Source organism: Corvus kubaryi, unplaced genomic scaffold (assembly GCF_017639235.1).
Source record: "Corvus kubaryi isolate FWS band 111438036 unplaced genomic scaffold, C.kubaryi_AGA036_p1.0 37256, whole genome shotgun sequence".
Lineage (NCBI taxonomy): Eukaryota > Metazoa > Chordata > Aves > Passeriformes > Corvidae > Corvus > Corvus kubaryi.
Window position 1 is genome coordinate 5,288,213 of NW_024581076.1, and position 14,438 is coordinate 5,302,650.

Sequence of the window (14,438 nt, forward strand, 5' to 3'; positions counted from 1 at the left end):
ACACAACAACAACAACAACATACAAAACAAGTGATGCACAATGCAATTGCTCACCACCCACCAACTGTTGCCCAGCCACTTCCCAAGCACTGGCCCCTGGCCAACTTTCCCCTGAGTTTATCCACTGAGCATGATGGCATATGGTCTGGAATATCCCTTTGGTCAGTGAGGGTCAGCTGTCCTGGCCATGTCCCCTCTCAACTTCTCATGCCCCTCCAGCCTTCTCACTGGCAGGGTAGTATGAGAAGCAGAAGAGTCCCTGAGCACTACTTAGCAATGACTAAAAACATCAGTGTCTTATTAGCATTACACTCATCCTAAATCCAAAACACAGCACTGTATCAGCTACTGGGAAGAAAACTAACCCAGCCAAAACCAGGATACTCTGTATATTTATCTATCTATTAGATATATAAACACAGATTATACACACATATATACACACAGATATACACCTGTATTGATTTTTATATATATATAATCTCTAAAAAAAAGGAATGTGATGTACCTTAATACATATCTATGCACCTAATTCCTTCACCTATAGATTCAGATCAAATAAAAACATCAATAATAAATGAAAACTGTAGAGAAAAAATGACAAAAAAGGCTGTATTGAAGTATTTCAGATATTATAAAAATCCAAACATTTATGCAACTTTTAAAAGCATTAACAGAAGCAGAAAGGTTTCCAAACCAAACTTTTGTCTATTTCGAAGGATTTTAAGCTTAAAAGTTGAATCCTCCACCTAATTTTCTTTGATATCAGATACAGTTCTTCACCAGTTCAAATTTCCTCCAGTGAAGTGTGATTTAGTATTCCACAAATCCACCTACAGTCTAATCTCTGCACTGAGATCTTTCATTATTACTCCTGTCTTCTGCGAATGTGAAGTCCTGACATCAAAGATTAGCTTTAAAATTCATGACAGATTTATATCTTTTTCTTCCTCACCCTTGACAAATTGGTGGAATCAACTGAAAGGGCAAGCAAAGTAAGATACAGAACAATAAATCCTTCCATAGAAGCAATTTCGTTCCTAATTTTAAGCACTCTAACATCATTTCTTCTTTATTTCTACATTTGTGTTAAATTGCCATTTTCTTACCTTGGTGCCAATTGCAATAATAAGATGTTTAGAAAGTTCACTGCTATCAAAGCAGTAGGGGCACTTTTCCATGCGTGCAGCAAGTTGCTGGTGCTCACGGATTGCTTTTCTTCTTTGTACTTCTTCCTCTTCCCCACTGCGCGCTCTCTTGGCTGCTTTGGAAACAAACATGTCATCCAGAGTGTAGTACTCTCTGTCAGTTTTTTCCATGAGCTGAAAAGATATACAGAAAAATTGCATGTATTTATAAAGTACCAAGAAAAATTACTTAGCTCTTTGTAGTACCCTTCATTGAGAAAAGCACAAAGTATACATAAGCAATAGCATTTCTTCCTTTCATATGGCATCTGCTGCAGATGGAATCATCAGGTGCCTCTCCTGAGAGCAGTCATACACAATCTTAGCACAGATATTAAAATATAGATATGTGACAGCAGTGAGAAGAGTATATTACTATATTCCATTTCAAATTAAGGGCTAGGTATTTCAATATTATCTTGATATAACTTCAGCTATTTTTAAATAGATGCACAATTTTATATATCATTTATATCATATATTTTATCCTCTCCCTTCTCCTCCTCCTCTCTTATTACAACTACTATTAAATCATCTTTTGTGAAATACCTAGACCATGACTCTGCACTTCATATTCACATTCTGTGAAAATATGCAACAGTTATTCTTACCAAGTGAATAGGACTAAGCCATTTTGGGAAGAGAACAGTCTTTGCCTTCAGTCCTAAGTCTTTCTCAGTGCACCTGTTGCACTCCAAAACAGATCTTAATATATTTTAGGATACTGACTAGGGTAGCCTTAGCAAAGGACTACTGTTAACTGAAGGCATTTGGAAGGCATGCTATCATAACTGAAGCACAGTCTCCAAATTAAAGAAATTCTTCCAAATATCCCAGGCATAGTTTGCGTAGATACTCTGATATTAAAAAAAAAAAAGAAAAAGAAGGAAGATTTTTTTTTTGTAGAGTACATAAGTAACTTTCCCCAAAAAAGACAACAGCTCTCGCTTTTACCAAATACTGCAGTTCTCTAACACAGATCAATACCTTATTTTAAATATGCTCAGTACTTTCCTTATCAAACAACTGAGGAGGAGCCTCCTTAATATTCCTTTATTTAGCTATAATACACTTAACTGTTTATGTACATTTCCTACTGGAAGGCGCTGCAGACTAAAATCAACAGTTCAAGAGTCCAACTCCATTCTTTTTCTGTCTTACTGTAACGCTGTAATTCTATATTTAACAGAAAAAGGAGATTCCTGAGATTCAGAAAAAATATTTAGTGGTTTGGGTGTCTAAAATCAAGTCTCTGTTCTTCTGTCATAAGCATTAAAAAGGTAAAGTTAGACCTGCAGCCAAAGCACTGCTTAAAGAATAGCAGTATTTTGTTATAACTAAACATAAAGTCTGGGTTTTTTTAAAATAAAAATTCTGCCACGAGAATGGAAATACACAGGAAACATGACAGCTGGCAGACTAGAAAGGAAAGGAAGAGTGGAAATCACCAACTTTGGTTATCAGGAGTATCACACAGAGCACAGAATACCATTACTACTTTGCTCTGCTTGCTCTTAGAAGTAGTCATGGAAATTCCTGGTTTGTTACACACAACCTCTTTTACGTAGTAATACTTCTCAAAATACTCCACAGAGTCCCTTGTGATAGAATAAATATTCATATTACTAAACAGCCTGGAAGATGCCTCTCTTCAACAGGGATAAAATGGTATACAACATGACATCTGGGACCCAAAGCAAAATTCTTACATACAAAGTAGCCAACTTTTATAAAGTAGGTGCTGTCTAAAACCCGGATTTTGTTTCTTCTGGTACAGTCATGACCAACAGGTCATAGAACCATTGAATGGTTTAGGTTGAAAGAGACTTTAAAGATCACCTTCCACCAAGCCAAGCTGCTCAGGGCCCCATCCAGCCTGGTCTTGGACACTCCAAGGATGGGGCATCCACAACTTCCCTGAGTAATCTGTTCTAATGCCTGATTTCCCGCAAAGCAAGGAATTTCTTCCAAATAACTAAACTAAATCTACCCTCTTTCTGTTTGGGGCCATTACCCCTTGTTGTATCTGCCTGTGTGAAAAGTTGCTCTCCCTCTCTTTTCTAATCCCCCTTTAGGTACTGGAAGGTGCTATAAGGTCTCCCTGGAGCCTTCTCTTCTCCAGGCTCAACAACCACAACTCTGTCAGCCTGTCTTCATAGGGGAGGTGCTCCATCCCTCTTTTAAAACATTTACACTTCTATTTGTACAATAAGGTGCCCAGTGAGTTCTGCCAGTTGCATTATTCAGCTACAACTAAATCTCTCAAAAGAAGTTAAAGGGGAATTGAAAGAACAAAAAGAAATCATTCTCTAAAATGCCAGAAGGAAAGCAAGTAATCATTTAAATACCAATTTCTTTCATACATATATTCTTTCATACAAAAGACAGAGCTGGTACACATCCAAAGAAGGAGCTATGCTGATGTATTAGAGTTGCTGGAAAGCTGCTGTTCTGCATCATAGATGTGGCATCACACCTGCTAAACACAAAAGCCAATGCATTTTGGAAGTTGTGTATTTAGTTCCCTTGCCATGATTGATACTGTTTGGTATTGTCCTTGCTGCTCAGGTGCTGCACAGAGATCAGAAAAAAATAGGAAGTCATTTTGATCTATCAGTTTAAAGTTGGGATGTCCTACAAAACATCATTGAATTACGTAAAGCTAATAAAGGAAATTCAGGTATCTATAAAGGCAATGCACCTGAAGTCCTTGTTTCTACCAGATACTGACCAAAGGCCAGAGCTGTGCTAATACTCATAAGACAGATCACTTCTACAGTCCCCAGTCTTCTTTTTCCTACTTCACTTTTCTTTATTCTGGGCTTATCTGCCACATTCTTCCTTCATATACACCCTCTTTTTTCCAGCTTTCCCTTTTCTTTTGACAAGCACTGTTTGACCAGAGGACAGAAAGGCAGCTTTAGGACTCTTAGCACCAGGCAAAATGACATGGCCTCCCACATCTCACAGCATAACTGTGCAACTGTGTCATTTCTACGTCCATCTGATTTTCCACAACCAGGATGCAGCTTTGGTTTAACCAACAGAGAAGAATCACAACTGTGCTTGCCCTGGCCAAGAGAGGCCTGTAATACACAAACATTTAAAGAGCAGTAAGGGAAGGCATCCAAACTTCTCTCAGGAGCCCTCTGGGCTCTCATGTGGATAGCTCAAATACAGTGCAAATGTGGCTGAAACCCAAGAAAAAGAGTGAGATCTCTAACCATTCAGCACAGGAGTTTAGAAAGAAATCAGCATCTGACTATGCATAAATTAGAATTATTTGAGAGAGGGAAAAATTACAGTGTTGTATTTTCTGATTAAATTCTTATCATGATAATTACCATGAATAATATGAATATATTACATGAAAAATTTCATTATATAACATTCTGTTTACAAAGTAATTGATGCCCTTTTTAATTTGTTATGTTAGTGAAGCCATCAGGCACCTTGGCATGGGGCTACTTCCTGAAGTAACTCTTGCAAATCTGTGCAAGGTCACTCCAGGGTCAGCCACATTTTTCTGCCAACCTATGTTCAGACCACTGGAACCATATCTCATAGCTTAATTTTAAACCAGTTCTGGTTTTCTTATTCCACAGTAAAACCCTTGGAGTCTTATACACTCCTGGCTTCCTACACACTCCATCTCAAGTGTGCTGCACGTTGTGCCTCCTATTGCTCCCTCTGCTGCTATTACTTGCCTTTTGGGTGGCCCTTTGGAATAAAAAGCCCCACTAGAGAATTTAGTATCTTTGTGATACTGAAAGGAAACCTTAAGAGACAGAACTCCTAATGACAAGAGATTATATTTAATACCTCAAGTACACTTTTTTCCCCTCCTCAAATTTCCTTCAAAGTTTGAGGATGAAATGGGAAATTCTATTAAACACAATTAGCAGAGGAAAAAAAAAACACCTGCATGGTTCCAGTGTGGGTTATTTTCAGCTTCTTTATACTGTTTCTTTTCTGCTTATTTTCTTGTTCCATTTTGTATGCAACTATTGAACTTCTGCTTTTCCTGTTTCCTTGCTAACACAATCATAGCCAGAGTTACTTCCATGTAAGCTAATAAAAGTGCATCTGCTTGAAAAATTTCTGGAAAAAAAAGTCTATAGATTGTATAAAATGTATCAGTTTGGGTTTAAATTGTCATGGCAACGCTGACGTCTTCAACTTTAAATGACAGAGTTAATATTTGTGGAATGTTGTATCATAATATATTTTAGGAAGCTGCAAAGAAGAATAATCTATTATTTTAGAATACAAACCTGAGTGACACAGGAATACATCTCATCACATTTAAATTTATTCAGCATTTAGCACCTATTCTGAACAAAAAATCACCTCCTAAAAGTCTTTCTGATCACAAATAGTATTTGCTTAAGCCAAACAAAGGCAGAATTTTATCATGTAAACCTTATTACAATTCCAGTCTCCCTATGAACACAGACATTTGAATTTGTAGGTTTAATTCATCATATAATTTAGCAAATAGGCATTTTCAAAACCTATCATCACACTGAATTAAAGAATATGTTAAACACATAGTATCAAAGGATTTTAAGATATCAATGCACAGGGCACTTTTAAGGCCTCTGTCACTAACAGGAAAAGATCACCCATCATGTCGGTGAGCAAGGTAGTTCAGGATTACCTTTGAGCAGCAGAAGTCAAGCAAAAAGCTGATGACAGAGGACTGCTCAATGGCTAGGGACCAGCCTCCTTTTTGTTTCTGCTATTTGAAATGAAAACTGTAGATTTTGCTAGAATTAGTTATTAGGACAGATAAAACTTTATATACAAGTCACTGACATGAAATGTAAACCAAACAGAATACCTTCAGCCACAGAATTCTGCTGTTAAAAGTGTGATTAGCATTTCACTTTACAGTTATCCCTGGCCATAATTTTAATGTCTAGGAAAAACTGTCCTGCATAAGTCTTCATTTCCAATATATCTTGTCATTTTAACCTAATTCTGGAAGAATGCTAAATGCTTATGCAGTCATTTAGTATGGGCTGCATCTACAGAGTTCTTACTGTTCCCAGGTTTTCTTCCCTCATCCAGCTGTTACTGTTGTTGATTTGTTTCCACATGCAGAAACAGCCTTAACTTTGTGTCCAGACAATATACACAAAAGGATGTTTAGTGCATTCCACTGAAATGTAGCAGAACAAGGTGCTGGAAATTATTTCTCTTGGGTTTTCACATTAGTTTTTTACAGCAAACCATGCAGAGGATCTTTAAGTAAATGTAAAAAGCGACAGGGCACCAGAGCTTTGCTGGCTTTATCATGTCTATTAAATATTGTGCTAAAATTGCTTCACCATGTGAAGAAAGAGAAGGAAAAGGTTTGTTACATAATAGTAGCAGCAGCAACAACATTTTGTATTTTTCACGTTAGCTTCTAAGGTTTTTCTAGACTATTTATTTTGGTTTATGATGATGGAATTGCAAAAATGTGAACAGGTAGATTTGCACAGCAAGTAAAAATGATAAGGCTGAAAGCAATTTTCCATTTTACAGACTTTTACAGAAGCAAGGAAAGGCAACATGCAAATTTCCTTTTTGCAAACCTATAATACCAGCATACTTCTTGGCTAAATCCATAAAGGAAGGTCAGCATTACTAATAAAGCATTTTATTTTTCACTGCTGAAATTCCCATTAGGAATTACTGCACATATTTTAAAATAAAATTAGTTTAGGGCCAAAATTAAAATGTCCTGATGAACAACAGAAATTAATTGTTCTCATTTTCTTTAAGTAAAACATAAAAAGGGAAAAAAACCGCCTTAGTAGAATTAATATATATAAATACAAGGTAATTGCTCTTGAGGTAATGTTCTAGGAATCAGTCTCTAAACACCCACAAGTGTCTATTGACATAAGTGAAAGGATTACATAAGTCTTAACAGCATGAATTTGGGAAAATTGAACCACTTACAACAGTCAAGGGCTGAAGAAACTACAGACAGGGTACTTAAAGCTATCAGTGGTGAAAACCTAAGACTTCACACATATTTTGTACTCTAAAACTGTCAGGAAAAAAAACAGTTTTCAAATGTTTTGTTACTTTTTTGTACCCTAAAGTCATGCTTCTACAACAGTGAGAACCAAAACCACTTTCAAAGGTGAAGAAAGTAAAAAGTAGAAATAGTGATTTAAATGGGTGGTTTTTTCCTTGAGATATAACAGTGAAACATGAACAAATCAAACTCTAGGCCTGCTTTTTTCCCATATATCAAAAAGATTAGTGTTGGGTTTTTAAAAAGCTTTTTTCAGCACTGTAAATTAAAGATTTGGGCGTTTTTCACAATATGCATACATTTGACATAATAGCATGCATGGGATGGCTGTGGGAAAGGCAGCATTCCAAACTGCTGTGCTGAGGTAAGTGACATCCACATCAGCCACCTCCAAACAGGGGCCAAAGGGCAACAGGAGGTAAAAGCCTCAAGTACAGCAGGGTTTTCTTAGAACCATGACTAGAAAAATAAGAATGGACAAGAGGGCAATAAAAAGTCAGAATCTAAATTTAAAACAAAGACTAAACAGGTAAACAAATAGCAAGAAGATGGCAAATTCTCTCCATCTCATCTCATCTCACTGAATTCTTGAGAAAAGGACAGGTGGGACGAGTACAGCTTGAATACTACAGATGTTTAGTCTGTTGATCTGAGTGGAAGTCTGGCATGAGATAACATACAAACCTTCCCGTGCCAATGGGATTAGACAGAGGTTTCATGAAGAGAGATTTTGGGTCTACATACCGCTATTTCTTCCAAGTCCCATTTAAGAAAATAAATCCCTTCATGAATTATACCTTTCAACATCCCCATCTTTCTCTACAAAACTGCAATTATGTTATTATCTTCAATAACAACTAGCTTGTATTTCATTTGAAATATCATTAAAGCACTAAATATCAGGAAAGTAACACTGATCTAGAGCAGAGCATTCAGTTGTGTAAAAGCCAGAAAACATGCTGTTTTCTCATTCTGTTCCCATTTTTGAGAGCAGCTATTTCCTCCATCCTCAACAGCCGTGCGGCTGGAAGTTTCTTTTGGGCATAGTCTGGGAAAGTGATAAAAGCCCTGGGAAAATCCATGAAGGAAACAATAGTGCCCTAGGCAATTCCCAGTGATTAGATGAACAAAATTATTGAACAGAATTTAATGGACAGGATCTCCCTTCTCCCATCCTAGGTAGGGTATCATTTGTAGACCTGCAGCAGTTTCCTCCCACCACTCTTCTGCAATACAACAGATTAATTTTTGTGGATAATTCTTCCATTTCTCAAATGAAGGCAGAAGGGGAATGTAATTTGTATGTGTCAAATTTGTGTACTATGTTATCAAACTAAAACTGGCAAAAGAGGTTTGTTTTCTAGACTTCCTGCTAGAATAAAACACTTGCTGAATCCACTGAGGAAAGATGAAAGAATTTTGAAGACTATCTTTCTGAGCCCCAGATCATAATGCAGATACTCCATGTAGTATAGGTTTATAAAGTACATAAATAATCATCTAGAATACCTGAGATCATGCCCAAATTTTTCAGACTGCTGCCAACACTTCAGTGGTAATACTGATCTTGTGCTGTGAATAAGAATACATTCTACAGACATGGAAAGACACGGAAACCTCAGGAAGGCCTAGGACCAGTTTCTTAATTTAAGATTAAGAAACAATCACCATCTGGGGAAGACCATCACATTTTGTAGTGACGGGATCTGGGAATCACCTGTACAGAAACTACCAAAAGCATTTTAGACCTTAACGGAGAAGAAGAATTGGCATCTGAGGTACTTCTTTCGATGAAAACCAAACAAAAGTACCTTCAAAACCTAAATGTGCCATTGCATGGCACTGAAGGACTACAGTACCATGAATTAAAATTTGGACATTGCAACAGTAATGTCTTTGACAAAATATCTACTTTGAGCACATGCTCCAATAGACTTAGCCAGCAAATAAATAATATGGCTCCGTCTTAGAAGGTTAGTCAAGAGCTAAGTATTGATTCAAGAAGCCTGCTCTAATAAAATAATGTGATGTAGTACATCTTTGACCAGTAACATAAAAGAAACACATTACATAGCATCTGATCCAAAGCTCACTGAAATCAGTAGGAATTCAGAGCCTTCCAAAACTAAAATAAAGTATTTGCATAGGCTAGGAAATACAATACATTCTTGCAACACTATTAATAAATTCTAACCTTTAAAAAATAAACAAAAACAAAACAAGAAAACAAAACCAAAAACTAAATAAGGGGGGAAAAAAGGAAAAAAGGCTTTAGAATGAAACATACTAAACCCAGTTGCTTTCTCACCCAGTGTGATCATTTTATGTTGCAAAATCAGTCTCCAGCAATGGCTAAAATGCATGGGGGAAAGCTCATAGAACTGACTCTTCTGCTACACATATGCAGCTCTCAGCATTTACTGTGGAAATCCTGAGCCAAAACCTATCTAGATCTCCCTATTTAATATTTAACAGCGAAACTGTATTTCACTAAGTTGCTGTATCTTTTTTTGCTCCCACTCACAATTAAGGCCTCCACAGCATTTCATGATCTACAACACAAGTTCTACAATTTCCTTCTTCACTGAAAAAAATCCCAAACCACTCCTTCATGTTAAACTTTGTTCTGTCGCCATTACCCATATGAGAAACAAAAATAGTTGTATTCTATTCAACTTTTATGCTAATTGTTCTAGTTTAGCAGCTGCTTTCCCCTACCCATCCACTCACCCCCCCAAGCTGAAGAACTTTTGTTTACTTAGGTTTTCTTCAAATGGCCAACACTCTGTGCCTCTGATTACAGGGTATGCTTTACCAGTTTGGGTAGTATTCAAGATATGAGTGCACCATGTGCTCACTACATGCTTTAAAATGTTCCTAAATTCTCCCTTTTCATAACCTCCAAAATTCTGCTTCTCCTTTTAATCACACCAGCCTGAGATGATGTTTGCAGACTCACAATGACTCTCAAATCAAGCATCGACAGCCTCTTGTATATGTACAGTCACAGCTTCACGATTACCAACATTTGCATTCATCAACCCTGTCTTTCATCTGAATTTATTGCCTCAATAGCTATAATGGGATCTCTTCTTTTTTATTTGAGAGTTCTATAGCCCTGTGTCTGAACTAGACATTTGAATTCCTTTTATACCCATAATGCCTTTCAGACAGCATTTAAAATAGGACAGGTAACTCACATCACTAAAATACTTACGTCTCTCCAGGAGCTCTCTAAAGTGAATCTTAAGAACCAGCTCAGATGTTCCACAATGTTAGAAAAATCCCCGCTTTGTACTTTGAAATTCTACAATATACAATTTACAGTGACCCCTATTTTTGACAGTCCTGCATAATTATATAACCATAAACAATTCTCATCTTCCTGCAGGCCTTCCCTTTACTCAGGCCTCACATCCTCCCTGATATTTCTAATAATTACATGCTTAATTAAAAAGTCATACACACAACACTTTACCTTTGATGCCATACGCATGAACAGTGAGTTTTGATCCTCTGCTGTTCTCATCTTCTCATTTTTGACCAAATCCTTCAGGTTCATACTATCATCATCCTGAAAATACCTTACTCTCTCTTTATCTACATGAGTAGGGACCTGGAAGCAAACACATTAAAAATAAATATTAACCTAATGAGAAAGATCAGTTATAAAATTCAGACCCTAACAATTTCAACAAGTTTAAAGAATCACGAATCAAGCTAAGCAGATCAGAAACAACTGGGCTAACGGCTCCATTTTGTCTAAGGAGAAGAACATCTTTCCTTTTCTTCAATTGCATCAGTACGCCTAGATGAAAACACAGCCTCTTTCCAAAGTCACTCTATCCTTTATATCCTTAAGGTATCAGAGCAACAGCTCGGGAAAGATATACAGTGCTTCACTGAAACAGATAATAAGCTCATAAAAATGAAATATTTTAAGAAGCAATTTTCATTATTCACAACTCTAAAGCTTTTGTAAAGTCACAGACAGTACTGAAACACAGTAATCACAGACAGTAATGAAAACTTGTGTGAATATGGTACCTCTGCTGAGAAACGTTGCCATCTTAGACAGAGTGCACAAGAGAACAGAGATGCTCCTTAGGGCAGGACTAAACGAAATTCTGAAGGAGCATAGGGAGTGGTCATTAACATAAACTAGGATAGCATTTTTCAAAATGGAAACAGGAGGATGACAACAATATCCTCACCCTCCTGTGCCTTTCACTTCTCCACAGCAGTGTTGCAAACTGATCTGTCCTACTAATCAAGAACATGCTTGCTAGAAATATGAGGTAGTATCCTCATATACCTCCTCTTATCTCAAAAAGATCAAAGTGCTACTATACTTACTGTTGGAAGCAATTATCCTAAGAATAAAACACTGCTCCAGCTTCCAGGCTACTCATTGTTCCCCAAAGCATTTTGTTACAAAGATTAGGTCATAATTATTATTATTATCAGCAGCAGCCATATTTTTTATTAGAATAAAAGTGAAATTTACCCTGATACGCGAGTATCTCAGTAAAACCTTTCTTAATTCAGAAATATTCAGCTCTGGTAATCTTCATTATTTACATAACTTTCTGTAATATAAACTACTTGGCTAAGAGACTGTGATAACTTTTCCCTGAATGTGCATTTAAATAAGCCCTAAAGTGATCCCTTGGGAAATACAACCTGAAAATAAACTTAATATATTGCTTAATAAATATGTACTCTAACACTTAATTACAATCATCTTCTGAAGGGAACTTTTTAACTACCTATTGACATTCTGATAAGATACTCATTAATTATGGCATCATAAAAGTAAAACTACGAAATAATTTAAGAATTGCAGTTTAATACTCAGATTTGTAAAACTTACCATCTGCTGCTTTCTTCGTCCTCCTTTTGGCTCCAGTGGCTCTGCTGGTCCTGTCACAGGCCATGCCCTTCCACTTCCATCTGTTCTGACAAGGACCACTTGTTCATCTTCTTGATGCCTTGAAGCCTGTGTCAGGTTTTAAGACGTATTTAAAACAGATGGTACAGACAAGCCAAAAGAAATACCTAATCCACATTAAATAAATGTTTAAAATCCTAAAGATTAAGTAACAGATTCTTTACATTTTGCGTGTTCATTATAATTCAAAGTAGACAGTATCAACTTAGCGAGATATTCTATTCACACTCAAACAGAAAAAAGTATTCAGTTAGTTAAATGCAGAGGTTTTTTTCCAAAAGAACCAAATTCGTATTCTTGGTTTTTTCTCATAAAGCTTTATCTCCAAAAGACACACAATGCTTCTGGAAGACTTAAAGAGATAATACTGAACTAATATACGACAGCATCATTATAAGGCAGTATTCCTGAAAACCATCTGAAAAGCTACAGCACATTACCACTTCTTTTGTCAGCTAGGGGTGTGGAGAATGACTACCCTCATCTCAGTCCCCCAAAAAGCTGGAAGGTCCTTCAAAGGGCCCCCACTTCACAGGGGTGTTCTCAAACTTAAATAAAGATATATTTTATATCTATTGTATATATATTTTATATATATACACACACAGAGGGCAGGAAAAAAGGCAGAAATTACCAAAAAGTAAGTACTTAACTTTCTAAAATATTAAGAGAAATTTAAAAAAATAATTTAAAAGCCTGAGCACTTCCTGATTATACTCCACAGATATTTAGGTGTATCAGTTGATTAAATTAGAGCACATAATGGGGTCACCACTTAATCAGATGATATTAGGACAGCCTTTGTCAAATCTTATAAACAACTTCATTAATCTTAATTTGAAGCTATTTTCTACCAAACTGATTTCCACCTGCCATCCTTGCCTAAGGAAAGCTTGTCCCAGAAACCCAAATAAAGTCTGTAAAATCTGTAGGTACTGAAGTATACTTCAACAGCTTAATTACATTTTTTCCAAGAAAAATCATATGAAGGTAGAAGTTATGGACCAAAAAGCTGCCTAGGTAAGTCAGACCTCTCTCTTCTGTAACACCAAAGGCCAATCTCATTTTGCAAAGCAAACCAAGATGTTCAGCACCACTTTGGCTCCAATAACAATAATGATATTTTCTGAGAATACAACACAACTTACTTCTGGCATCAGCCAGGTAGATGCCTCACCTGTTACTTTTTCACAACATAAGGGCTTTTCTCCCTGTTGGGAGGGGAAGAGAAGGTGATTCATCCCAATAGGAGAAAAAGGCTGTGTGTATTCACCCCACATGTGTCACATCATTAAAAGGTCACACCTGGCTGAGACACAAACAGCCAGACTGGGGGGACCATGTTTTCAGGTCATCACTATGCAATAAAACCTTATTCACAGCAGATATGGAAAGCAAAGATGAAGTTAACACCAATAAGAATGTATCATAGGAAACTTCTTAAATGCCATAGTTCCTTTAAAACTTGGGTAACTTTACAAATTTGGGAGGCTGAACACATAACCATAGATATCACAGGGAAAACTCAAAGCCCCAAAGCGTTGCTAATTAGTCTGAAATGAAACAGACTTCTGTAGAGGAAGAAAACCAACCTTGTTTATTACTGTATCCTGCAGCCGTAGGAGAGGAGAGAAGATCCAACAGGCAGGAATTGTGCAGCAAGATTGATTTATTTAACGATTTTACAAACTCTTTTATAGACTTTTTTCTTCATAGTCTAATTGGACAAAGGATCAGCCACCCCCTGCGTGGATTGGCTAAAATCCTAAAATATCCATTGTCAAAATATTTTTCTACTGTACCATAAACAAAAGCTCTGCAAAGTCGCGGGTGTTCATAGCTTATAGAACTTCTGCTAATCTCTTTGTGAGAGAGAAAACTATCCCACGGGCTTAGAAAGAAGCAAAATTCTTGCTAGCAGCAACATTGTATCCACACTTGTTCTAAACCACACCCACGTGGCCAAGTAGGGATACAAAGTTCTCACAAGAGGACTAGTCAAATCCACACAGCAGACCCTTTACAGTTTTCAGTGAATAATCAACCAAGTAACCACTTCTGAAGGGTCCTGTTTATGTGAACTTCTCAGTCAGGAGCATCTTTCCAATCATTCAGCTCCTTTTACCTGCTGCCTCTATAGAGTTTCCAAAAGGATGCTGACTTCAGGTCTCTCCTTCCCCATACCTCTGTGTTACTGAGACAACAAAATGGACGAACTTTTCCATTCCCAGTCTCTAACCTCATTGTATACATGACTTCCAAAAAA

General features: G+C 36.9%; 1 protein-coding gene across 2 annotated transcripts in view; it reads right to left on the minus strand.

The window, feature by feature from the left end:
- CWF19L2 (CWF19 like cell cycle control factor 2) overlaps positions 1-14,438 on the minus strand; it is a 68,601-nt gene that overhangs the window by 13,575 nt on the left and 40,588 nt on the right. For both annotated transcript variants that reach the window (XM_042023829.1, XM_042023830.1), the window contains exons 11-13: positions 12,095-12,220; positions 10,700-10,837; positions 1,110-1,322 (exon numbers count right to left, since the gene is read on the minus strand). In XM_042023829.1, coding sequence (XP_041879763.1) covers positions 1,110-1,322; positions 10,700-10,837; positions 12,095-12,220 — 477 coding nt within the window. The remainder of the gene's footprint in view (positions 1-1,109; positions 1,323-10,699; positions 10,838-12,094; positions 12,221-14,438) is intronic.